At 42.3% G+C, this 27,918-nt stretch overlaps 1 protein-coding gene across 3 annotated transcripts in view; it reads left to right on the forward strand.

The window, feature by feature from the left end:
• npr3 (natriuretic peptide receptor 3) overlaps window positions 1-27,918 on the forward strand; it is a 92,350-nt gene that overhangs the window by 26,824 nt on the left and 37,608 nt on the right. For all 3 annotated transcript variants that reach the window (XM_070868406.1, XM_070868407.1, XM_070868408.1), the window contains exon 3: window positions 8,230-8,405. In XM_070868406.1, the coding sequence (XP_070724507.1) occupies window positions 8,230-8,405 (176 nt within the window). The remainder of the gene's footprint in view (window positions 1-8,229; window positions 8,406-27,918) is intronic.

A 27,918-nucleotide genomic window follows, 5' to 3' on the forward strand; every position in this document is an offset into this window, starting at 1 on the left:
ACCGTCACCCAGCTTAGTGTCATCTGCAAACTTGGAGATATTACACTCAATTCCCTCTTCCAAATCACTAATGTATATTGTAAATAGCTGGGATCCCAGCACTGAGCCCTGCGGCACCCCACTAGTCACTGCCTGCCATTCTGAAAAGGACCCGTTTATTCTGACTCTCTGCTTCCTGTCTGTCAACCAGTTCTCTATCCACATCAGTACATTACCTCCATACCATGTGCTTTAATTTTGCACATCAATCTCCTGTGTGGGACCTTGTCAAAAGCCTTTTGAAAGTCCAAATACACCATATCCACTGGTTCTCCCTTGTTCACTCTATTAGTTGCATCCTCAAAAAATTCCAGAAGATTTGTCAAGCATGATTTCCCTTTCATAAATCCATGGTGACTTGGACCAATCCTATCAATGCTTTCCAAATGCACTGCTATTTCATCTCTTAATGATTGATTCCAACATTTTCCCCACTACTGATGTCAGGCTAACCGGTCTATAATTACCCGTTTTCTCTCTCCCTCCTTTTTTAAAAAGTGGTGTTACATTAGCAACCCTCCAGTCCATAGGAACTGAACCAGAGTTGATAGACTGCTGGAAAATGATCACCAATGCATCCACTGTTTCTAGGGCTACTTCCTTAAGTACTCTGGGATGCAGACGATCAGGCCCTGGGGATTTATCGGCCTTCAATCCCATCAAATTCCCTGACACAATTTCCTGCTGAATAAGGATTTCCTTCAGTTCCTCCTTCTCACTAGACCCTCGGTCCCCTAGAATTTCCAGAAGGTTATTTGTGTCTTCCTTCGTGATGACAAAACCGAAGTATTTGTTTAAGTGGTTCGCCATTTCTTTGTTCCCCATTATAAATTCCCCTGAATCTGACTGCAAGGGACCTACGTTTGTTTTCACTAATCTTTTTCTCTTCACATATCTTTAGAAGCTTTTGCAGTCAGTTTTTATGTTCCCAACAATCTTCCTCCCATACTCGATATTCCCCCTCCTAATTAAACCCTTTGTCCTCCTCTGCCCTATTACAAAATTCTCCCAGTCCTCAGGTTTGCTGCTTTTTCTGGCCAATTTATATGCCTCTTCCTTGGATTTAACACTATCCTTAATTTCCCTTGTTAGCTACGGTTGAGCCACCTTCCCCGTTTTATTTTTACTCTAGACAGGGATGTACAATTGTTGAAGTTCATCCATGTGATCTTTAAATGTTTGCCATTGCCTATCTACTGTCAACCCTTTAAGTATCACTCGCCAATCTTTTCTAGCCAATTCACGTCTCATACCATCGAAGTTACCTTTTTTTAAGTTCAGGACCCTAGTCTCTGTATTAACTGTGCCACTCGCCATCTTAATAAAGAATTTTACTATATTATGGTCACTCTTCCCCAAGGGTCCTCGCACAACAAGATTGCTAATTAGTCCTTTCTCATTACACATCACCCAGTCTAGGTTGGTCAGCCCTCTAGTTGGTTCCTTGACATTTTGGTCTAGAAAACCATCCCTAATACACTCCAGGAAATCCTCCTCCACTGCATTGCTACCAGTTTGGTTAGCCCAATCTATATGTTGATTAAAGTCGCCCATGATAACTGCTGTACTTTTATTGCACGCATCCCTAATTTCTTGTTTGATGCTGTTCCCAACCTCACTACTACTGTTTGGTGGTCTGTACACAAATCCCACTCGTGTTTTCTGCCCTTTGGTATTCCATAGCTACACCCATACCGCTTCCACATCATCCAAGCTAATGTCCTACCTTACTATTGCATTAATTTCCTCTTTAACCAGCAACCCCACCCCACCTCCTTTTCCTTTCTGTCTATCCTTCCTAAATGTTGAATACCCCTGGATGTTGAGTTCCCAGCCTTGGTCACCCTGGAGCCACGTCTCCGTGATGCCAATTACATCATATCCGTTAACTGCTATCTGCGCAGTTAATTCGTCCACCTTATTCCGAATACTCCTCGCTTTGAGGCACAGAGCCTTCATGGTTGTCTTTTGAACACACTTTACCCCTTTAGAATTTTGCTGTCATGTGGCCCTTTTTTCTTTTTGCCTCAGGTTTCTCTGCCTTCCACTTTTACTTTTCTTCTTTCTATCTTTTGCTTCTGCCCCCATTCTACTTCCCTCTGTCTCCCTACATAGGTTCCCATCCCCTTGGCACATTAGTTTAACCCCTCTCCAACAGCAAGAGCAAACAGTTCCCCTAGGACATTGGTTCTGGTCCTGCCCAGGTGCAGACCGTCCGGTTTGTACTGGTCCCACCTCCCCCAGAACCGATTCCAATGTCCCAGGAAATTGAATCCCTCCCTTCTGCACCAACCTTCAAGCCACGTATTCATCTGAGCTATCCTGCGATTCCTACTCTGATTAGCACGTGGCACTGGTAGCAATCCTGAGATTACTACTTTTGAGGTCCTACTTTTTAATTTAGCTCCTAGCTCCCTAAATTTTCTTGCAGGACCTCATTCTGTTTTTTACCTATATCGTTGGTACCTATATGCACCACGACAACTGGCTGTTCACCCTATCCTATTAGCATGGATAGAGGATTGGCTAATTAACAGAAAACAGTGAGTCGGGATAAATAGGTAATTTTCAGGTTGGAAACTGTAACTAGTGGAATGCCACAGGGATCAGTGCTGGGGCCTCAACTATTTACAGTAACCAAATTTGCTGTGATAGGTGGGAAAGCAAGTTGTGAGGAGGACACAAAGAATCTGCAAAGGGATATACATAGGCTAAGTGAGTGGGTAAAAATTTAGCTGATGGAGTATAATGTGGGAAAATGTGAAGTTATCCACTTTGGTAGGAGAAATAAAAAATCTAATTATTATTTAAATGGGGAGAGATTACAAAATGCTGAGGTACAGAGGGATCTAGGGGTCCTTGTATATGAAACAGAAAAAGTTAGCATGCAGGAACAGTAAGTTATTAGGAACGCAAATGAAATGTTGCCCTTTATTGCAAGGACGATGGAGCATAAAAGTAGGGAAGTCCTGCTACAACTACAGGGTGTTGGTGAGATCACACCTGGAGTACTGCATACAGTTTTGGTCTCCTTATTTAAGGAGGGATATACTTGCATTGGAGGCATTTCAGAGAAAGTTCTAAAGGTTGATTCCTGAGATGAAGGGGTTGTCATATGAAGAAGGATTGTGCAGGTTGGGCCTATAATCATTGGAGTTTAGAAGACTGAAAGGTGATCTTATTGAAATGTATAAGATTCTGAGGAGCTTGACAGGATAAAGACAGAGAGGATGTTTTCCCTCGTGGGGGAATTTAGAACTCGGGGGCATAGTTTCAGAATAAGGGGTGACCCATTTAAAATGGAAATGAGGAAGAATTTCTTCTCACAGAGGGTCGTGAATCTTTGGAATTCTCTTCCCCAGAGAAGTATGGAGGCTGGATCATTGAATATATTTAAGGTGGCGATAGACAGAATTTTGAGAGATAATGGTGTCACGGGTTATGGGGAGCGGGCAGGGAAGAGGAGTTGAGGCCAAAATCAGATCAGCCATGATCTTATTGAATGGCAGAGCAGGCTCGAGGGGCCAGGTGGCCTACTTCTGCTCCTATTTCTTTTGTTCTTATGTAAGTGGTTACATTTTGTTTGTTTAAAAAATCCATCCTGTGGAGCCAGGATTTATAGGATTTCTCCATCGACTCCATAGGGACCACGTTCGCCGTCCCCATCCCCATAGTCCGCACCAATTCCCCTTCCTGGGACTTAGTTGAGGGTCATTGCCTGTGAGTTGGGTGGCCCAATAGTAATGTCTTTGCTTGGGTGAGCTGCCTTTGGAAGCAGGTTGCATGGCTTATGTTAATGAGGTACAAGGACCAATTTGCATCGATTCCTGGGCGAGTGCTGGTCGTGCAGTGCTGAATATGGGCCTGCAGACAGATTGACAATCCCTGCTGAGTCCCCATTGATCTTATTTGCATATGTCAGTGGCCAGTGCCATAGCGCCTGTGAGTTTACTGGCTTTGCACTGCAAATGCACTCTGGGTTAATTAGACTGAGTTATATGAGGTGTCGCTGCTGACAGGATCACATGATCAAGATAGAAGTGAGGTGCTTTAAGCCTGAAGTGTCTGGAATGTTTAAAAAACAATTTCCACAGCTGAGAACTATTTTTTAAAGCATTTTGGGGAGATTTCTAACGACAAATACCTGCACTTGCTCATGATAGGGCTAGGTCATCGGCATATTTACAGACTCTTACAGACTAGTGTTTTATACAGTTCAAGCATAACCTCCCTGCTCTTATATTCTATGCCTCAGCTAATAAAGGAAAGTATCCCATATGCCTTCTTAACCACCTTATCTACCTGTCCTGCTATCTCAGGGATCTGTGGACATAGAATCCAAGGTCCCTCTGTTCTTCTACACTTCTCAGCGTCCTACCATTTAATGTGTATTGCCTTGCCTTGTTAGCCCTCCCTAAATGCATTACCTCACATTTCTCTGGATTGAATTCCGTTTGTCACTTTTCTGCCCACCTGACCAGTCCATTGATACCCTCCTGCAGCCTACAGCTTTCTTCCTCACTATCAACCTTACAGCCAATTTTTGTATCATTTGCATTATGCTTTTTGGAGGAGGAAGAGAATGAACAGTGATGACAGGCTGCACCAAAAGTGCTCTTCAACCTCTGCATGTATCCTCACAGCTATATCTGCAGTATCTTCTGCCGGTGGAAAAGTGTGTTTGAAGAACAGGCCCTCAAAACTGCCACCAAGCTCATGGTCTACAGGGCTGTAGTAATATCCGCCCTCCTGTACGGCTCAGAGAATGACCATGTACAGTAGACACCTCAAGACGCTGGAGAATTACCACCAACGATGTCTCTGAAAGATCCTACAAATCCCCTGAGAGGACAGATGCATCAACATTACTGTCCTCATCCAGGCCAACGTCCCCAGCATTGAAGAGCTGACCACACTTGATCAGCTCCGCTGGGCAGGCCACATAGTTCGCATGCCAGATACGAGACTCCCAAAGTAAGCGCTCTACTCGGAACTCCTTCACGGCAAACGAGTCAAAGGTGGGCAGCGGAAACGTTCCAAGGACACCCTCAAAGCCTCCCTGATAAAGTGCAACATCTTCACTTACACATGGGAGTCCCTGGCCAAAGACCACCCTAAGCGGAGGAAGTGCATCCAGGAGGGCGTTGAGCACCTCGAATCTCATCGCCGAGAGCATGCAGAAATCAAGCGCAGGTAGCGGAAAGAGCGTGCGGCAAACCAGTCCCTCCCACCCCTTCCCTCAACGACTATCTGTCCCAGACTGTGACAGACTGTGGCTCTCGTATTAGACTGTTCAAGCACCTAAGAACTCATTTTAAGAGTGGAAGCAAGTCTTCCTCGATTCCGAGGGACTGCCTATGATGATGATGATGATCTGCAGTACATACTTCAATTTCTCAAAAGAGTAATGTCTATAAATGCTGCAATTCACAATGGAAGCCATGATAGAGTTGTGTTGCATGCTTCAAGGTGAGCTACAGATAAACTCCCCATCGGCATGGCACTGCCAGTGGCTGTCAAGATCAAAAGTGCCCATAACATTTTTGCTGCAGCTTTTATTCTGTCTGCCACTGGAGTCATAATAAATAAATAATTTGCATTTATTTCGCAGCTTTTGCATCTTCAGCGTGTGTCAAAACAATTCAGAGCCATTGAATTACTTTTGAATTATAATCAAAATTTCAATGTAACAAATGTAGTAACCGATTGCACAGAAACATTCCACAAACAGCAATGAGAAAAATGGCCAGATAATCTGTTTTTAGTGGTGTTGGTCAGCACAGCAGGTGAACTACCCTGATCTTCTAACATGGAATTTCTTGCATCTATCTGAGTAGGCAGACAGGACCTCAGTTTAATGTCTCAACCAAAAGACAGCATCTGCAGTGATGCAGCACTCCTTCAGTCCTGCACTGATGTTTGCCTAGATTATCTGCTCAAGTATCCAGAATGGGACTTGAAGCCGTCTGACCCAGTGCTACCACAGAGCTAAGGCTGAGACCTAATAAGCTAATCAGGCACCCATAGCTGCACTAAACAAGCCACTGATGCCTTATTGGTTGAAGCAATTCCATTTTGTCTCCTTTCACAATGGGCAGCCCGCAGCGGAATAAGAAGGCATGTCATTTATACAGAGTGGCAGGATTCCTGAAAATTCAACAAGAGAATAACTGCATCCATATGACCTCTGTGCACCTGTGTACATGCCCCTGACAATTTCACCCGATCAATGTACAGCTTCTATGCGACTTTCAGCACTAAGTTATTTAAGTCAATGCTCACTTTCCAAGCAATTGTCACGATATGGTGGGTTGGATGCTGAGGGTCAAAGGTTACTCTCTAAGCCCTGGCTTGAAATAGATATAATGGGGTCCACTATTCCATTAGAGTCATCATGGAGCTCATAATTGGCACAGTGATGCAGCACTTCAAGTGCTTGGACTGGAGCATTATCATGGAGGCTCTGTATGAGGAGGACAGACAGATACATCAAGAAAACCAGTAAGCTAGAGCATGAAGAGCCCAAAGATGATTCTCACTGCAGACTCTCATAAAGGAGATCTTATCCTAGTATGAGAAGCTGCTAATTAATTAACAATCCTGTCTCCATTCCTGCATCCACTCAACTCCCAGGGCATCTCCTTGTGCCAATTGCTGAAATATGATGCTCAATCTTAGGAAGAACACTCTTCAAATAGTCCAATTTCAGTGCAAACACATCTTTAATGACAGTGTGATGTGTGCAAGTGCCTACGATTTGTTTTCAATTGGTGAATGTAAGAGGCATATAGCTTACTAAACCTCATTTTGTTTCAACTATTTTTGGTTGAAATTATAAATCAAGTGCCCCCTTATTAAAGGGGTACTAAAACCGACAAATTAAACAAATTACATTTTAGACATAAATGATCAAATTTAAATTTGGTTGCCGGGGGTGATGATGCACTCCAGTCCCTCCGGCGCCCACCTCTTCATTTTGTGTTTCAACTATTTTAGTTGTGCACTTTCAACAAATGCCCCTTCATTTTGTGTTTCATCTTGGTGAGGTGTGATTTGATGGTATGCCTCGCGTGTCATCTGGCATCACAGATAACCGCTTTCAGCTCTTGTTGGTGCTCCTTTGTCAAGTCCAGTGCTTCTAGACAACAGTACAAACCCATAGAGCTAGAAAGTAGAAAGAAAATTTGTAGCAACTCACTTTTAAATGAAAACTCCAACTTTCTGCATTATCCATCTGATAGAGCAATGGTGTGATGCATCTGAGAGAGAGTGGTACATTGAACGAGAAATGTATTATCCATTTAAGAGAAAGTGGCACATTGAACTAGCAATGCTTTATTGGTGCAATATGGGTTACATCAATTTTAAGTGCCAATCTGTCTGGGAGTGCAGCGAAGGTTCACCAGACTGATTCCTGGGATGGCAGGACTGACATATGAAGAAAGACTGGATCGACTGGGCCTGTATTCACTGGAGTTTAGAAGGATGAGAGGGGATCTCATAGAAAGATATAAAATTCTGACGGGACTGGACAGATTAGATGCAGGAAGAATGTTCCCGATGTTGGGGAAGTTCAGAACCAGAGGACACAGTCTAAGGATAAGGGGTAAGCCATTTAGGACTGAGATGAGGAGAAACTTCTTCACTCAGAGAGTTGTTAACCTCTGGAATTCTCTATCGCAGAGAGTTGTTGATGTCAGTTCATTGGATATATTCAAGAGGGAGTTAGATATGGCCTTTACGGCTAAAAGGATCAAGGAGTATGGAGAGAAAGCAGGAAGGGGTACTGAGGTGAATGATCAGCCATGATCTTATTGAATGGCGGTGCAGGCTCGAAGGGCTGAATGGCCTACTCCTGCACCTATTTTCTATGTTTCTATGTTTAATTGGTGTCCCACATGAATTCAGCAAGTTAGCACTTAAAGTAAAAATTCCAATTAGTCATTTTGTCACAGGTGGTAAGCAAATTCTATATAACATTTGCAACATGCTGGCCACTAGGCTACATTTTTCATCAGCTGTAAGCTTAATGCTGAGAGCAATATCCCAGCTAACATTACTAAGCCCTGAAGGTTAATATTTGTGAATTAATTTTTAATAAACAAGGCAGCTGATTATATTTGAACTTTGAAATAAGTTTGCATTATTGTAATCTATTAGTCAAAGTAAAATCTTCTATTTTATTCTTAGGAAATGGCTCATGGAAACAAGGAGATAAATTTGATCTTGAGGCCAAACAAGCATACCAGTCACTTCAGACCGTGACACTACTGAGGACAGCAAAGCCAGAGTTTTACAAGTTTGCCGCTGATATGAGAAATAAATCACGTCATCAGTATGATTTGACCTCTGAAGATGACAATGTAGTAAGTCTGGCATATAATTTTAAAAGAACCACTTACATACATATATATATTACATACATAGGATATATAGCACAAAAACAGGCCATTTGGCCCAACCAGTACACACCAGCGTTTATGTTACATTTGAGCTTCCTCCCGTCTTTCCTCATCTAAATCTATCAGCATAACTTCAGCATTTTTGGTGATAAACCCATTTCAGCTGTATTCATAAAACTGAACCAGGTTACCATTGTTAAATATATTAAGGAATACTTTTTAGTGGAAAGGACAAAAAATAAATGATTAATTTCTTATTAAATTGCTTGATTGCACTGGTTCATGGAAGATTTTACATTTGTAGTTATGCAAATGAATTTTAGCAGAAATTTGAAGTGTAAGCTAACTGGCACATTTTGGCCGCAATTTCCAGATTGCGTCCAAAGTGGAAACCCGACCCCTGATTGTCAAGAGTCAAGATCTAGCTCCGTACTCTAAAGGACGCACAGTGGCACTGCTGGAGTGCAGCCACCTAAAGTTTCAGCTTAGCTCAGTGCTAGCTCTCTTGCCTTGCAGTCAGAAGATTGTGAGTTCACTCCAGGGCTTGAGCGCATAATCTAGGTTGATACTCCAGTGCAGTACTGAGGGAGCACTGATACAAAAGCAAAATACTGCAGATGCTGGAATCTGGAATAAAAACAGAAAATGCTGGAAATCTCACCAGGTCAGACAGCATCTATGGAGCGAGAAGCAGTGTTAACGTTTCAGGTCGTGACCCTTCGTCAGAACTGCACTGCATTGTCAGAATTGCCATCTCTTAGATGAGATGTTAAACTAAGGCCCTGTCTGTTCAGGTGGATGAGCAAGATCCTATGACACTATTTGATGAAGAGGAGTGGAATTCTCCATTTTGAAAAATGTTAAGAAGTTTTACTGGCAGTCCTGAGGCATTACTAAACTGTGACAGGCCTCTAAAACTTGCTGCAGCAAATCTCCTTGTTGGAGGAGGCTGGGAGTCTGTCAGAACTACTTAAATGACCCTGAGGCCAGAAGGTCAATCACACCCAAGATTCACCTGCATTTTATGAAGCAGAAGATCTGTTGTTACAAGCCTGAGGACTAAAATGTTAGTATTCTGCCCTGCCATTGCAAAGGGGAAAACAATCAAATCTCTAAAAGAACAGTGAGTTACAAATAGAAGCCAGTTAAGCACTTGAAATAACACTGAGAAAACAAAGATGTAAAAAATTATCTTCTGCACTCTCAGCATACACTCGATAGGCATATTTAGAACGTGTGAAATACCAGCCTATCATGTCCCGTCCCTTTTAATAGATAGAAAATCATGGGCTGGGGTTGTACATTGTTGTGATATGTATTCTTGGTATGTCATTTTCATCCCAAAGCTAGCTTTTGATTTAATTATCACTCAGTGAGAAAAGCTAGGCGGTCCAAACCCTTCTGTGAAGATTCAAAGAGGGAAGGCACTCAAGTTAAGGGACAGTTGGGCACCTCCCAAAAGTATATAATGCAACATCTGAGTGAACACTGTCCTGGTTATAAACAGAGCCCAGCATAAAGTAACGATAGATACTGTTGAGAAAATAAGAATGAAGATGTGCGACAAGGTGTTTTGGGCCCAACTAGTTGTACTATACAGTTTATGAAATGAAAAAGCAGTGGCATTCTTTGGAAATTATCTGGAATAAATGCCTGGCACATAAAGATTCTTTATTGTATTGCTGGTACCTCTGCTAATTCCTCTTTGGCATTTTCAGCCCTTTACTCATGCTGAAGCCTCTTTTGCGGGTAAAGTTATGGAGAATGCAGATGACAGTCGGGGTTTGGGGGAGAGAGGCGAGACCTTAAGATTGTTCTCGATCAGTCAAAACATTTGAAGCACTACTTCAAGGTGTCATTATGCTACAACAATAATTCCAGTTGTAGCATAATATTTGGTGCATCTGTATTTTGTGTAGATGTCATAAGCTGTTGCAATATGGAGCAGCTTTGTTCTCCCTGAAGCTATCCTTTCAATCTTTATTCCCTTCAAATGATGTTGCCACTGATGATTGATTTAAAATGAAGATTTTGTGAAGAAGCAGGCATTGACCTGAATGATTCAGTGCTCGTCATCATATTATGTACACTTTGAGATTTAAAAAAAAAGTAATGTCATATGGCTGCATGGGTACAGTCGCTAACTCTCTGGACTCTGGGAAAGCCAGCAGTTCTGTGTTGCCTTCTAATGCCACTGTTAGTGGTGAAAGAGATGCTGTTAGTCTTGCTGAATGATGCACCTGACCTCCTTAATACATCTGTGGGCAGCAATCAGGCTGACGCCCTTTGTGGTAGCTTGGCAGGAGCTAAGCGCATTAAAATTGAGGGACATCGTCACTTTGATGGTCATCGGCAGTGCCATCCCTATATTCAAATCCGTCTGCAGGTCTTCTTGACAAACTTGCTATTATTCTGTCAGTGTCTTTGTGCTAAACCTCAGCCTTCAGAGATGGTGCTCCATTGCCAGGAAGCTGCTTTTGAGCCAATGATGAATGTCACAGCAGTAAATGCAGGCAATATGTCTCTGGTTTCATGTGACATCTCTGGACCTGCTTATTCTCCTCCACTAAATCAAGTGCTGTGAACTTTCTGACTGCATAAACTGAATGCCACTGCTGTACCTATCTTCTGATTCCTACTATGCGAGAACCTATCATGGCTGAGATTAGTACATCGCAGGTGTAATAAAATGCACAAAGATAGCAATTCTGTGGTTCTCCCCATTTAGTAAGCAGTCATCTCCAAATTTGCTTGTAGTCGAAAGCACAGTCTAAATGCTATAGCCTACTACCAGCCCAAAAGCACTAGAGCAAGTTCGTGACAAGAAATCATTCAGCAACATGGAATCGCACAAACGCAGATAACCAAAATTATTGCTCCGTGCTGCTTAATTGTCGCTAGTAGAATGCTTTATGACAACAGCAATTTCAATGACAATCTGTACAATGTATTGAACGAGTTCTGTTGGTTAAGACAAGCTCTCAGTTTACCAATTGAAAATATAAGAGATAAAAAGAGAAAGTATTGCAAATGTTTTAAATCTGGAGGCTGTTTCCACCCCGAATGCACGGGGATTTCTGTTTGGGAAATTGTGGGCTTCCAGCACCTGATTTTTCCATCCATTCAAATTGATAGATGGTAAAATCAGGCACTACGAGCCTGCAGTTTCTCAACTTTTTGTCCGTATGTTCGTATGAGAAATATTCAAAGAGATTTCTATATACAGAGGATTGTTAGAGCATGGAATATTCTGCCACAGGGAATATTGGAATCAGAGACCATTGCTTCTTTTAACAACAACGTATTTTTTATGAGATTAAAAAATTTGACACCGAGCTGCATAAGGAGAAATTAGGACAGGTATCTTGGTCACGGAGATAGATTTTAAGGAGCATCTGGAAGGAGGAAAGAGAGGTAGGGAGGCAGAGAGGTTTAGGCAGGGAATTCCAGAGCTTAGGGCCTAGGCAACAGAAGGCAAATTTGAAGGGAAAATTGTATAAATATTTAAAGATACAGGGCTATGGGGAATGTATTTCATTTTCAATTACAATTTTATCACCAAAGTTAGGGTTTGGGGTAGATTTTTGTCTGGGTCTGTTTTTGGCATGCGGAAGTCCAGTGTGTGTAGTAGAAAAGGCAATTATCCTAGGTGCAGCATTCAGAAAAAGAAAAATAGAATACTTATGTGGTGTAAACATTCATGGTTCTATGGGCATTTGACAAATTTAACGTACAAGATCATTTTTGATATATGATAATTGTCAAAAAATCCAGGAGGAAAATGAGGATTTAAAAAAAATTCAGTGAGTTGTTCCATGGTCTGGGATGCACTGCCTGAAAAGGTGGTGGACGCAGATTCATTGGTAACTTTCAAAAGAAAATTGGATATACACTTGTAAAGGCAAAGGTTGCAGGGCTTTGGGGAAAGAGCAAGAGCGTGGGACTAATTGGATAGCCCTTTCAAAGAGCTGGCACAGACACAATGGGCTGAATGGTATCCTTTATGTTGTATGAATCTATATGTGGAATGTTATAATCATAACTAAGAGTCTCCATATCGAACTACTGAGAATGCATAAAAGTCAAGTTTCTCTTTGCCCGATAGAAAAACTCTGTCCCTGTAGGAACACACTTCACATTTGTAAATCCAGATAGACAAGGTAAAAGACTAGACTAGACAAGGCTCAAAGACTGGTGTGGGAGAAATGGTTTTAGTTTGTGGGACACTGGCACCAGTACTGGGGTAAGAGGGAGCTGTTCCTTTTGGATGGGCTCCACTTAGACCGTGCTGGGACTAGGGTCCTGGCGAATCAAATAACTAGGCGCTGTACTAAACTAATTAGTAGGGAGGAGGATTCAGGTGAGCGAAAATTTTAAAAATCAAAGAATAAGGAGAAGGCAATAGAGCAGAGTAGCACTGGGGAAAATGAAAACCAGAGCTTGCCAGGGAGGTACAGAATGTATAAGCATAAAGGTGAATCAGAAAGTTGGGTCAAAGCAGGAGAAAATGGTAAAAAAACAAATTTAAAAGTTCATTATCTGAATGCAGCTAGATAGATAGATGAGTTGACGGCACAAATAGTTAAAAATGGTTATGATCTGATAACCATTACAGAGGCTGCAAGGTGACCAGGACTGGGAACTAAATATTCAGGGGTATTTGACAATTCGGAAGGACAGTCAGAAAGGAAAAGGAAGCGGGGTAGCACTGTTAATAAAGGATGAGATCAGTGCGTTAGTGAGAAACGATATTGGTTCAGTAGATCAAGTTATTGAATCAGTTTGGGTGGAGATAAGGAATAATAAGGGGAAAAAGTCACTGGTGGGTGTAGTCTATAGGCCCCCTAAAAGTAGCTACACTGTTGGACGGAGTATAAATCAAGAAATAATGGAGGCTTGTAATAAATGAATGACAATAATCATGGGCGATTTTAACCTTCATATTGATTGGACAAAGCAAATTGGCCAGAGTAGCCTTGAGGAAGAGTTCATAGAGTATATCCGAGATAGTTTCCTTGCAGAGTATGTTGCGGAACCAAACAGGGAGCAGGCTATCTTAGATCTGGTACTGTGTAATGAGACAGGATTAATAAATGATCTCGTAGTAAAGGATCCTCGAGGAATGAGTGACCATAACATGGTTGAATTTCAAATTCAATTGGAGGATGAGAAAGTTGGTTCTCAAACCAGTGTCCTAAGCTAAAATAAAGGAGACTACAAAGGTATGAGGGCAGAGTTGGCCAAAGTGGACTGGGAAAATCGATTAAAGTAGGGGATGGTTGATGAGCAGTGGCAGACATTTAAGGAGATATTTCATAAATCGCAACAAAAATATAATCCAATGAGAAGGAAATACTGTAAGAGAAGGGATAACCATCCATGGATAACTAAGGAAATAAGGAGCGGTGTCAACATGAACACAAGGGCATACAATGTGACCAAGATTAGTGGGAGACCAGAGGATTAGGAAATTTAAAAGCCAACAAAGAACGACTAAAAAAATGATAGAGAGGGAAGATAGATTATGAAAGTAAACTAGCACAAAATATAAAAACAGATAGTAAGAGTTTCTACAGGTACATAAAAGGGAAAAGAGTGGCAAAGAAAATGTTGGTCCCCAAGAGGATGAGACTGTGGAATTAATAATGGAGAACAGGGAAATGGCAGAGACGTTGAACAAACATCCCAACAGTGGATAATCAAGGGGCTATAGGGAGAGAGGAACTTAATACAATCACTGTCACTAATGAAGTAGTACTCAGTAAAATAATGGGATTAAGTCCCCTGGACCTGATGGCTTACATCCCAGGGTCTTAAAAGAAGTGTCTGCAGAGATAGTGGATGTATTGTTTGTAATCTACCAAAATTCCATGGACTCTGGAGCGGTCTCAGCGGATTGGAAAACCGCAAATGTAACGCCCCTACTTAAAAAAGGAGGCAGACAAAAAGCACAAAACTATAGACCAGTTAGCCTAACATCTGTCATTGGGAAAATGCTGGAGTCCATTATTAAAGAAGCAGTAGCAGGACATTTGGAAAAACAGAATGCAGTCAGGCAGAGTCAGCATGGATTTATGAAAAGGAAATCATGTTTGACAAATTTGCTGGAGTCCTTTGAGGATGTAACAAGCAGGATGGATAAGGGGGAACCAGTTGATGTGGTGTATTTGGATTTCAAGCAGGCATTTAATAAGGTTCCACATAAAAGTTTATTGCACAAGATAAAAGTTCATAGGTTGGATGTAATATATTAGCATGGGTTGAGGATTGGCGAACCAACAGAAAAAAGAGAGTCGGGATAAATAGGTATTTTTCCCATTGGCAAACAGTAACTATTGGGATGCTGCAGGGATCAGTGCTGGGTCCTCAACTATTTACAATCTATATTAATGACTTGGATGAAGGGACCGAGTGTATTTAACCAAGTTTGTTGATGATACAAAGATGGGTGGGAAAGCAAATTGTGAGGAGGAGCACAAAAAATATGCACAGGGATATAGACAGACTAAGTGAGCGGGCAAAAATTTGTCAGATTGAGTATAATGTGGGAAAATGTGACGTTATCCACTTTGGCAGAAAAAATAGAAAAGCAAATTATAATTTAAATGGAGAAAAATTGCAAAGTGCTGCTGTACAGAGGGACCTGGAGGTCCTTGTGCATGAAACACAAAAAGTTAGTATGCAGGTACAGCAAGTAATCAGGAAGGCAAATAGAATGTTGGCCTTTATTGCAAGGGGGATAGAGTATAAAAGCAGAGAAGTCCTGCTACAACTGTACAGGGTATTGGTGAGGCCACACCTAGAGTACTGCATACAGTTTTGGTCTCCGCATTTAAGGAAGTATATACTTGCATTGGAGGCTGTTCAGAGAAGGTTCACTTGGTTGATTCCGGAGATGAGGGGTTTGACTTATGAAGATCGGTTGAGTAGGTTGGGCTTATACACATTGGAGTTCAGAAACATGAAAGGTGATCTTATCGAAACATCTAAGATAATGAGGGAGCTCTACAAGGTGGATGCAATGAGGATATTTCCACACATAGGGGAAACTAAAACTCGGGGACATCATCTCAGAATAAGGGGCCACCCATTTGAAATTGAGATGAGGAGGAATTTCTTCTCTCAGAGGGTTGTAAATCTATGGAATTCTCTGCCCCAGCGAGCTGTGGAGGCTGGGTCATTGAATATATTTAAGGCAGAGATCGACAGATTTTTGAGCGGGAAGGGAATAAAGGGTTATGGGGAGCAGGCAGGGAACTGGAGCTGAGTCCATGATCAGATCAGCCATGATCTTATTAAATGGTGGAGCAGGCTCAAGGGGCCAGGTGTTCCACTCATGCTCCTATTTCTTATGTTCTTAGGCAAGACAAGGCGACTCCTAGATGTGTGCAGGTATACTGTTGGGAGTTCAAACAGCTAAAAATGTGCCGTTTATCAGCAAAGAGCATCAGTACATTGCACAGTGTTTGTCCAGTTAGGACCACCTACCGTTATGGTATTGGCTTCTAAGGTAATTTTGGACTGAGTGAGAAGAATTTCACAGTCATGGGTATTACCGCCCCCCCCCCCCTCCCTGCCCCCAGGTCCCATTAATGAGCCAGCCTGGCTGGTTAATCATCAACAGTGCTTCGGGTATTGCATACCTGACTGGTTAGGATATCAGATTGCCCATTCTGCCACAGAACACTACTAGAATTACATTACATAGAATTACATAGAGTTCACAGCACAGAGCCCAACAGGTCCATGTCGATGTTTATGCTCCACACATGTCTTCTCCTGCCCTACTTCATCTAACCCTATCAATATGTCCTTCTATTTCTCCCTCATTTACTTATCAAGCTTCCCCTTAAATGCAGTTGAATTGCTTCTGAACTTCTATCACCAGGAATGCCATTTTGGAGCAGCCTCATTCTCAAAGAGGCACAGTTTAAACTCCCATCATGCTCCTCTCCAACAATGGTAAGAGAACAATACAGAATTAATGTCAAGAACATAATTCATTTTCCATCATGCTTGAATCTGGGCTGGAAATTTTAGTTTCAAACATAGAAACATAAAAAATAGGTGCAGGAGTAGGCCATTCGGCCCTTCGAGCCTGCACCATCATTTAATATGATCATGGCTGATCATGCAACTTCAGTACCCCATTCCTGCTTTCCCTCCCTTTAGCCGTAAGGGCCACATCTAACTCCCTTTTGAATATATCTAACGAACTGGCCTCAACAACTTTCTGTTGTAGAGAATTCCACAGGTTCACAATTCTCTGAGTGAAGAAGTTTCTCCTCATCTCAATCCTAAATAGCTTACCCCTTATCCTTAGACTGTGACCCCTGGTTCTGGACTTCCCCAACATCGGGCACATTCTTCCTGCATCTAACCTGTCCAATCCTGTCAGAATTTTATATGGTGAAATGTCAGGATTACCAATGAACAATTTTATGAACAACACTAGAGTGGCTTCTGCCATAGCCAGTAAATATCTTGTTGCTGTTCTACGCCAACTTTATGGGGAAGATGCCTATTTATTCAGAAAGGGAACTATTGCCCTTCTGGAATAGCTTCAGTTGCCACAGTGCTGCATTTTTGACAGTAGAACAAAGGCTGTCACGTTTTATCAAATGCTGCTTGATTTTTAAACAACTCTGGATGTGAATGTTTCTGGCATCTAAATTTGCATATGTTGTGACTCACAAAGTTCATACAAACTGCTCTACCGAAGTAGTTGAACTGTTAGAATGGTCTCCTACACAGAAAACAGGTAAAAGCTTCTCTGATACATAATCATTTTGTCACCTCAAGCCTCCAACCTCTGTTTCTCTATTGCAATCTCTCTTGTCATTTTCGTTATTTTACCAATATTACTATAGCATTGCTTCTCTGAATTCTCCCTCTTTTGTTTATCCAGATCTTCAAATCTGCATCCCTCCTCCTTCTTACATAAGAATTAGGAACAGGAGTAGGCCATCTAGCCCCTCGAGCCTGCTCCGCCATTCAACAAGATCATGGCTGATCTGGCCATGGACTCAGCTCCACTTACCCGCCCGCTCCCCATAACCCTTAATTTCCTTATTGGTTAAAAATCTATCTATCTGTGATTTGAATATATTCAATGAGCTAGCCTCAACTGCTTCCTTGGGCAGAGAATTCCACAGATTCACAACCCTCTGGGAGAAGAAATTCCTTCTCAACTCGGTTTTAAATTGGCTCCCCTTATTTTGAGGCTGTGCCCCCTAGCTCTAGTCTCCCTGACCAGTGGAAATAGCCTCTCTGCCTCTATCTTGTCTATCCCTTTCATTATTTTAAATGTTTCAATAAGATCACCCCTCATCCTTCTGAACTCCAACGAGTAAAGACCCAGTCTACTCAATCTATTATCATAAGTTAACCCCCTCATCTCCGGAATCAGCCTAGTGAATCGTCTCTGTACCCCCTCCAAAGCTAGTATATCCTTCCTTAAATAAGGTGACCAAAACTGCACGCAGTACTCCAAGTGCGGCCTCACCAATACCCTATACAGTTGCAGCAGGACCTCCCTGCTTTTGTATTCCATCCCTCTCGCATTGAAGGCCAACATTCCATTCGCCTTCCTGATTACCTGCTGCACCTGCAAACTAACTTTTTGGGATTCATGCACAAGGACCCCCAGGTCCCTCTGCACCGCAGCATGTTGTAATTTCCATTATCATTATGCTGAAATTGCACTTTTCCCCACTTCAAATCATTGTTTCCCAGCATCTGTAAACAGCAGGACTCCTTTCTCCTCTCAATCTTTCCCTTCTTTCTGCCATCAACTATTTAAAATCCAAACTTGGTTTTCACTCAATCACTGCTGCTTGATGGACCTCATCCTCCCTCCTGTCCTTATCAACTATTGTAATCTGGGGCCTTGGCTCTTCAATTAGGTTTCTCAACAAAAAAAAGGCACGCAATCAAATCACCCTAATGATGCTACCTCGTAAGTGCAATGGTGGAATAATCAAGCTTGGTAAAGTTAATATTGTGAAATACAAATAGAGTGTTGATATCATTTACCATCAGTACAGTAACTGGGTTTGAACAGGACTAGAAAAGAGCATTGTAGCCAATCTGACCAGACTCAAAAGTTCAAAATACTTTTTTTCCTCAATAAAATAAATAAACAGAGCAAGCCAGTCATTCGCTGTGTGAATTGACCCAACATCGCAATGCTGTGCATCCTCCCTTTGCTTCAGCCACAAGGCCGAGCAGAGACACTTGATTTGTAACTTTGTTTGAATTCAACAAATTCAGTATCAGAAGTAAATACATAAAAGAAATCAATATGCCAAGAATCAATTAAGACCATTTAAGCTGTACGTTCGGACTACACAGTAGTTTAATAAAAAGTGGTACAGTTTAACTAATGCTTCCAGCCATTTCATTTCAATTAGATTTAAATATATTTAAGAACCAGATGGAGAGTTTGTGACTGCCTGCAGCTCTGCAGCTGACGCATGATGTTTACAATTACATCAGAATTATTAAATATAACCATTACTTATCTAACATCCCACAGATGTCACAAAACAGTTTTCTCTCTGATACACATGTAGGAGCTAAAATATCCGAACTATTGCAAAATGCTTCTCTTTCTGCCCTGTGTTATGAAGAAATTCATGTTTCAGGTCAATTTCAGGCAGGTTCAAGAGACAATTGGGTGAATTTTGGAACTAAGGAATGTGGTGTGAAGCCAGGTAGGTAGGCTTGATCTCTGTCAAAGGGGTAGCCATGATGACCTGGAAATTCGATGGAACTGCACCTGTTTTTTGGGCACAAAATGCACATCAAAGCATCCAATATGGCGGGTGAGGTGTCTTGCTTATTATGTGCCGATAGTTTGCCACACGCTATATAGCGTCTGTGCCTGAAACAAGCATTAGATCCTTTGAATATGCAAATAAGGGGCCTAATATCTGCTTGTGGCCCCCTTTTCAAAATTGGGATGCTCGCAATGCAGCCGGCACTGGTAGGGTGAGCATGAAAACCAGGTCTACATACCACCTAACCATCAGTCCTTAAAAGCACCATGGGAGATTGCCACCAAAATGGTAGTTTAAAAAAAAATCACCCAAATGTGGAGTCGTGAGGAGCAGGAGTGCTCCTTCCTGCTGCACTGCAGTGCCAAAGACCATTGCTCATCCTTGTGGAGCCATAGGGCACTAGGAATGGGCAATAAATGCAGCCTTGCTAGCATCACCCACATCCAGCGAACAATAAGCAAACAGCAATAATAGAGTAAACAGCAATCAACATTGCTTCAGAATGGACAGATCTAGTCTGACCAACCTCCTAGACTTCTTTGAGTCAGTGACAACTCAAGTAAACTGTGAGAAACCCAAAGATGCAGTGAAAATGCATTTCCAACTGCCTTCATCAGGCTGACATAAAGGCTATTAGTTAAACTCAAAACTGTATGGTTTATCGGTAAATATTGAGAATGGATAAGATATGGTTACAATTTAGGCAGATGGTACCAGACTACTTTTATCAAATCCCTTTCATTTAATATCAACTGGAATATAATTGCAATTGATGGAAAGTACATTTTAAAAGGTCCACCTAGGAGTAATGTTTCATTTTTAACTTTTTCAATATTAGCTGAGAGTTGACTTGCTGCTTAACATTGAAATTTAATGAAATTTTGGAACCCGCTGTGTATTTAGAACACAAGAACATAAGAATTTGGAGCAGGAGTAGGCCATTTGGCCCCTCGAGCCTGCTCCGCCATTCAATAAGATCATGGCTGATTTAATAGGTTAAATAGTTGATTGAAGGAAAAGGGATATGGGAACAGGGCGGCAGATGGGATTAAGACTGTTGCTTGTGTGGAGGCTAACCACCAACCTGAACTGGTTGGGCCCAATGGCCTGCTTCCTTGTTATCATTTCTATGTAATTCTATCCAATTATATAGCTCCTTTCATGTCATCAGGATGTCCTAAAGTGCTTCATTGGATATATTCAAGAGGGAATTAGATATGGCCCTTATGGCTAAAGGGATCAAGGGGTATGGAGAGAAATCAGGAAAAGGGTACTGAGGGAATGATCAGCCATGATCTTATTGAATGGTGGTGCAGGCTCGAAGGGCTGAATGGCCTACTCCTGCACCTAGTTTCTATTTTTCTATGTTTCATAGCCAATTACTATGTAGGCAAACATGGCAGCCGATTTGCACACATCAGGGCCCCATAAATGGGGGTGTTTTGCTGGTGTTGCTGAGACATAAATGTTAGTCAAGACACTCGGAGAACTCACCTTCTACAACTAGTGCCACGGGATCTATTACATCCACCAGAACAGGTTAAACAACACACCTACTCCCTCAGTACTGCACTTAAGTGTCAGTCCAGATTATGTGCTCAAGTGAGGCTTGAACCTTTTGATATACTATTAACCCAAACTGACATCTTTGAAAAATAAAAAACAAGGGCTGCTTGATAGAGGAGTAATATCGAGGTGAGGGGAAAGTTCTAAGTGGCATGCCTCAGGGCTCAGTGTTGGAACCACTACTGTTTCTAATTGAAATTAATGACTTGGATTCAGAAACTAAATGAAAAGTCATCAAATTTGTTGATGATACCAAACTGGGAGACCAGTGGAATTGAAGAAGCCAGATCAGAAATTATAGAAATAAGTTGGGCAAAATATGTAAGTGAACAGAACAATCGGCGATGACATTTTACGCTGACAAGTGCAAAGTATTGTGCATAGGAAGGTAAATTGGGTGACCTGGAAATCTGAGTAGACTCGACACTCAACATAACAAAGCCAATAGAATGCTGAACTATATAGCCAAAACAGTAGAATACAAGTCAGAGAAAATTATTATCAAACTGTACAGGGCTCTCCCCAAACCAAATCTTGAGTTATGGTGGCCAAGAAGCAAAGGAAATTCATCTCACAGCTTTCCGTTTTATGCCTGGAAAATGGGTGGCCAGGAGTTGAAAATTGTTGGGTGCGGAGACACGTCAGCCAGCCCATTGATGCCCAAAGCTTGCCTGAGAGCATATTCAGGCAGGCCTGAAAATAGATGAACAACCTGCCTGCCTCAAACAGGCTTAAGGCTGCTTTATTATGCAAATTGGGGAGCTACGCTGGTTGTAGGACACCAATGTAAAATTCAGGAACAAGTGGCTGGAATTCATCTTGACCTAACTAGTGAGCTGAATTAGAATTTGGCTTGGGCCTCAGCTCGACAGACACACAGATTAATTGCTTCGATGACATGTTGCCCATTTTGGGCGCAAGTCAAATTTCTTTCCCATTGAGTCACTGGAGGCAATGCAGAACAAAAGTATAAGGTTGATCCCACATGTTAAAGGGCTAGGTTATGAGGAAAGACAGGAGAAACATGTGATTTTTGGCTTAGAAAAGGAGGCATCTAAGATATATAAGATAGTGAATTATATGGAAAAGTCAAATTTAGAATATTACTTCAAATCAAATTCCAAGGGGGCGAAATTGCCTTGTGCCCTGATTGGAGCCGGCTGCCTGCTGGTGCCGGGACTTCCTGTGCCCGGCATAGAAGTCCCGCCCTGGCCTCTGAATTGGGCTTACTGACCCTCAAAATAAATGGAGTGCAATCTCGTGCGTTCACTTCCTTTAGGGACGGAATCAGCCGAACTAACGGGGCGAGGATTGCAGCGCTACACAGAAGCTCTGCATAGTGCTGACGCGCTTCAATGCCCCCTCCCCTTCGCTTAAAGGGGAGGGCTGCTACGCACACTGAAAGGCCTCTGATAGCCTCCACTAGGTCACCAGGGCAGTGTGGTGCCGAGGCTGCAGCCCGGCACCCAAAATGGAATGTCGGGCTGCAAGATGCCCGGACCATGCAAAAATACAGGTAACGAAGCCGATCTGAAAGTTGCCAAAAAAAAGTAAGATAGCGGCGCGCGGCACTGGGACCTCCCCTTTAACTTCCGCCCAGCAAGTGGATGTCGGCCAGCTTTGTGACCCGCAAAGCTGGCGTTGACACTCGCTCGTGCGAGCCTCATAGGCCAAGGGGCAATTCGCTTAACAGGTCGGCACGCAGCGCTGAGCAGTTGCTGTGCACGTTGCTGACGTCTTTGGCGGTTGAGCAGCTGCCTGGGGTGCTACCCGTGGGGCGCGGCACTACCATGGGAAAACTCTCAAGCAATTTCCCAGGAGCCAGCAGAGCCAACCCTCCCCCCCTCCCCCACCCCGGGCGAAAAGTGTCTTTTCCCCAGAGGCGCTAACAGGCTTCTGGAAAAGGGATAATTTCGGCCCCCATGAGTAAAACATGAAGGCATTATAACTGACATGAAGCAAAAGAATATGATAAAGTACCACAGAGACTGAGGCCTTCAGCAAGTACGTTTTGCAGATGAAATAAAGGGAGACTGGTACAAGGTTCACTCCATCCATGGACTTTGGGGTTTTACCATCACCACGCGGGGTTGAGAGAAGTTCTGGCTGGGGTGGTGAGGAGCAATAGCCCTCGTTGCCCAATTTTGCCTACTTTTCCACTTCAATGGTATCTAGCTTGTGTGAGGTACTGAAGCATCCAGCACCAGCTCAACTGTGCCCAGCTTGTTTTTAGGAGAGAAACAGAGAAAAGTGAACAACTAATTGCTCAGCTGAGTCAGTTGTGATAATCATGCATCAAATTCTACTCAACTAGCTACCACTGAGTGAAAAAATAATTACCTGCCAAAGCAAAAGTCTAGAAGCAAGTGCCAATAATCTGTTAATAATTTACAGTTTCAAATGCACACAGTGCTTTGAGTCTAATGTCTTCTTTCACACAAATTAAACCAATGCTTGGCTTTTAACGAGTGATGTTGCCATGGTAAGCTGTGCGGCACTTTATAGTGTGCATATGCCGAGAAGAGCACAATCACATGATAGAATGGCATTATATTGTCAACTGTGTTTGGCATTACAAATATACTAATATGTGTCTTTAAAAAGACACTAGCAAAAGGATGCAAAAGCTGTGGAATCCAGAGTGCGAGGAAGAGGCTCCATTTGTTTAAATACTTAACTCGGTGAGTCGCTGATCTTAGTCATGCTGAAGTTGTTGAGACTCAAGAGAAGGTCAATTGCTTTCTGACAGGAAAGGGAGGAAATGTCAGAGAGCTAATTAATCTTGAGCCATTCTGGCATGTCTCCCAGTTGCTGTGACAGAGGCCTGATTATAGATCTGCAGCTCATCCGCTTTGACAGAGAAGGAACATGTTGGGAGAGAGTGGGGGAGTAGACATAATCGGAAAAAAATACAAGTTAGCAAAAAAGTGTAAAAACAGGTAAAAAAAAGTTCCTGCTACACTGAGTATAACGGGTAATTTATGAAATTCCATTCCCGGTGCAGATGCTTATCCACTTGGAGTGCATATCAGATTTTGCGACATGCGCTCCCAACAATTTTCCATCCATTCATTTTATTTTAAAATAATAACCGGAAAATTGGGGGAGCTGAAGATGAGGTGCATTCATTCTCGATTGTCGATCCACTGACCGATCAAATGAGTTCCACGTTAGGAGCATTGATTCACCAATTTGAATAAGAGCAGGAAGTTCTCTTGATGTTCTGACCAACATTGCTTCCTCAATCAGCATCACTGAAAATAGATTAACTGGTCTTTCATTTATTGCTGTCTGTGGGATCTTGCCATGTGCAAGATAACTGCCATTGCCACATTTTGCTACATAACAACAATTACTGCACTTCAAAGTACTTCATTGCATGCAAATTTTTTTCTCACTTGGCAATGCTGCATTTATTGCCCTGAAAATGATTATTTTATAACTGAGTGCCTCGGTAGAGGACATCAAGAGTCAACCACATAGTGTAGGGCTGCAGTCCAGAACAGATAGAGGTGGCAGATTTCATTAGTGAACCAGTTAGGTTTTTATAACAATCTGGCAGCTTTCATGGTCATTATTCTCAGGTGCTAGCTATATAACATTACCAGATTTATTCAGTTCAATTTCACAATATCCACTGGTGAGATTTGAAATCATAACTCCCATGACTCCCTCCATATGCTTCTGGAGTCACAGCACGCAGGGAGGTTCTCTTCCCTTCCAAAGGGCGGAGGAGATCTCTCCAGAACACCAACACAGCCTGTTATACATTACACAGGAGGGCACAAGCAGGGATGTGGTCAGTAGGACCTGGCTGCAGTGGCACAAACCTTTCAATAATCTCAGTCAGTCACAAAACGTTACTGCAAAGCCACATTCAACCTCATCCTGCTGTGCCACTCATCACATCCCCATCACTCTGCCTTCCCTACCCGACTCTTGCACATCCTTACACCAACTTACCTTACACGTCCACCCATCCCTCATTCTTTCTTTCTACATTATCACTTCCTCATGTCACCAGCCACCCCTCACACTCACCCCTTATCCTTGTCCAATCATACCAACTAACAATACATAAGGGTAGACACTTGGGTATTTTAGCCAATGTTCATGTAATGTTTCTGTTAATGTGTTGCCAAACATTGAAATCTTTATTTTCAACACTTTGCCTTCTTGGACAGATTTGTGTGCACCTTTGGAAGTTGCTCAATGACTTGTAGTGAATTGTGAGACATTACGGTACGCCCCGCAATGGTGAATGTGAAAGGAATGGCTTGGGCATTGTAGGAATTCTTTATTGGTGTGGGGTGGTGTCAACCTGGCGCATTATGTGGCAACCAGTGTACAGCATCAAGTGAAGTCATTCTGGCCATGGTGAGGCTATCCCTGGCCTCCCCAGCAGTAATGTGGTCAGGTGCTGATGCCGTGTATCCTGTACAGCATCAGGTGATTGCAGAGCATGTTGGTGTTGTTGTTGGTGATGCTGGTGTGCCTGGTGATGTTGGTGTTGGGGCTGATCGTGGTGAGATTCTAAGGACCAAGGTGAGATGTTTTCAAGTGCACCGATGCTGCTGGAATAGATGACCGCTGAAGTTGTGATGACAGAAGAGATCTGTCAATGGTGAGAGAGCTTGCTCCAATGGGGTGACAGTGGTTAGAGAGTTTACTCCAAACACTTCCAACCTTCCTAAAGCTGAAAAGTGTATTCCAAATCCTGAAGGCTCCAGCTTCTAACATTGGAATGTGAACAGCTGTGAAATGGTAGCTTTTATACTACTTTTTCAGCTGTCGCCTATACAGACCAATGGAAAGTCACTGAAAACTCAACTTACTTACCTGATGTGATCCCCGAGCGCCGTTAAACTCATCAAAAAGCTGGAAAAATGGTAAATACATGGTAAAATGCTGTTTAATTATCTTTTAACTAGCTTTTAACTATGTCAATTGGCTCGCCTGTTACTTGGTATCAGGTCTGTAAAGCGCAGACAGACCCAATATTTGGGAAACTGACATGGAGGTGGGTTGACATCCCGACCCACTGTCAATCTTTTATATTTTGACAGTGGACCCGTCTCCAAACCTTGAGCGCCGGCAAAATTCTGACCTAGTAGTCAGACCAATTACAATATATGTTCAATTTCAAAGCAAGAGAAATCTAAGAAGAAGCAAAGCAGAACAAAAACATAAAGTAACACAGAAGCTACGGTTACAAACAAGGGTGGACCTGTATCACATTTTTTTTTAATTATCTGTGAATGCATCTGAACTTGTGATGTAACTTAAGACATTCAATCATTCAGCGCTGGAACTTTCTGAAATCTGTGGTAAACATTACATCATGCTGATCTCTTAGATGCCATTTGTGATAAATAGGAGCTTAACAGGTATGCTAATAAATTACAACTTCATTTGTAACTAATTTGCTGCGAAGAATGTAGAAACATATCGAATCATAAATGCCTGACTTGTTCTTTAATGTGCTTAGCCAAGCACTGACTACTGATAGACAGTCCTTTGTGTCTCCTGCAATCATAAGAATAGGAAGGAATGCTTCAGTATGACATTGGATAATTTGTCACAATGAATGGCTCTATTCAGTAGTCACAGTACTTTTGAAGCAGCATCATACCAAATAAAATGAACAAAGTAGTCCTGCCTAAAACTGTGAATTTCTGAGAACATATTCTAGGCTTAGTATTCACATCCTTTCACCCATAACTTAACCGAAACACTGAGTTAACCATTGACATTCATCCTAATTATTCCCTACTTCTTGAAGCATTATCTTAACAATGCATTTTGTGACTGAATAGTATAAAGATGCAAGCACAGAAAAGTGTCCTGTGGATCGCAGCCTCTTCGTGTTTCAAAAATATTGATACGCGTCGCAGGGCAATGTTGCAGAATTTTAAACAATCTTTTTATTCATGTGGGATAACAACAATAACAACAACAACTTTTATTTATATAGCACCTTTAACATAGTAAAACATCCCAAGGCCCTTCACAGCAGTATTCTAAGACAAAATAGATAAATTTGACACCAAGCCACATAAGACGAAATTACGGCAGATTACCAAAAGCTTGGTTAAAGAGGTAGGTTTTAAGGAGAGTCTTAAAGGAGGAAAGAGAGGTAGAGAGGCAGGGAGGTTTAGGGAGAGAGTTCCAGAACTTAGGGCCCAAGCAGCTGAAATAAACCTTAGAGTTCACTAAAACAAACTTGTAACAGCTAGAAGACTTGTGTTTCTCCTCTACATGCTGCCACTCAGCAACATCATCCGAAAGCACAATGTCAGGTTACACATGTATGCTGACGACATCCAGCTCTACCTCACCACCTCTCTCGATCCCTCCGCTATCTCTAATTTGTCCCATTCCTTGTCTGACATCCAGTACTGGGTGAGCAGAAATTTCCAACAATTAAATATTGGGAAGACTGAAGCCATTGTCTTTGGTCCCCGCTACAAACTCTGTTCTCTTGCCACCAACTCCACGCCTCTCCCTGGTTACTGTCTGAGGCTGAACCAGACTGTTTGCAACCTCAGTGTCGTACTTGACACTGACATGGTCTTCCGACCACATATCCACTCCATCACCAAGCCTGCCTACTTCCACCTCCGTAACATTGTCCAGTCCTGCACTTGCCTCATCCATGCCTTTATTTCCTCTGGACTCGACTATTCCAACAGTCTCCTGGCCAGCTTCCCATCTTGTACCCTCCATAAATTCAGGGCAAGAGTTTCCCTTATCCAAAACTCTGCTGCCCATGCCCTAACTCGCACCAACTCCCGTTCACCAACTACCCCTGTGCTCGCTGAGGTGCATTGACTCCTGGTCCAGCAAATCCTTCATTTAAAAATTCTCATCCTTGTTTTCAAATCCCTCCATGGCTTTGCTAGTTTGAATCTGGTTATTTTAACTCTGAGAAAATGTTATTTTCCAATTATTTTTCAAAATGCTGCTCCACTTACATGAATTAAATTCAATTTCCTCACATTGTATAAGGGCCAATAAGGTACAAGTAGGTGGAAAAGATTGATCATGTGATTGATTATGCACTGAGTCCTGCTCATCTATCACTTCATCCCAACTAACCTTCACTGGCTCCCTGTCCCCCTAAATTATTT

The sequence above is a fragment of the Pristiophorus japonicus genome, chromosome 2, assembly GCF_044704955.1.
Source record: "Pristiophorus japonicus isolate sPriJap1 chromosome 2, sPriJap1.hap1, whole genome shotgun sequence".
NCBI lineage: Eukaryota > Metazoa > Chordata > Chondrichthyes > Pristiophoridae > Pristiophorus > Pristiophorus japonicus.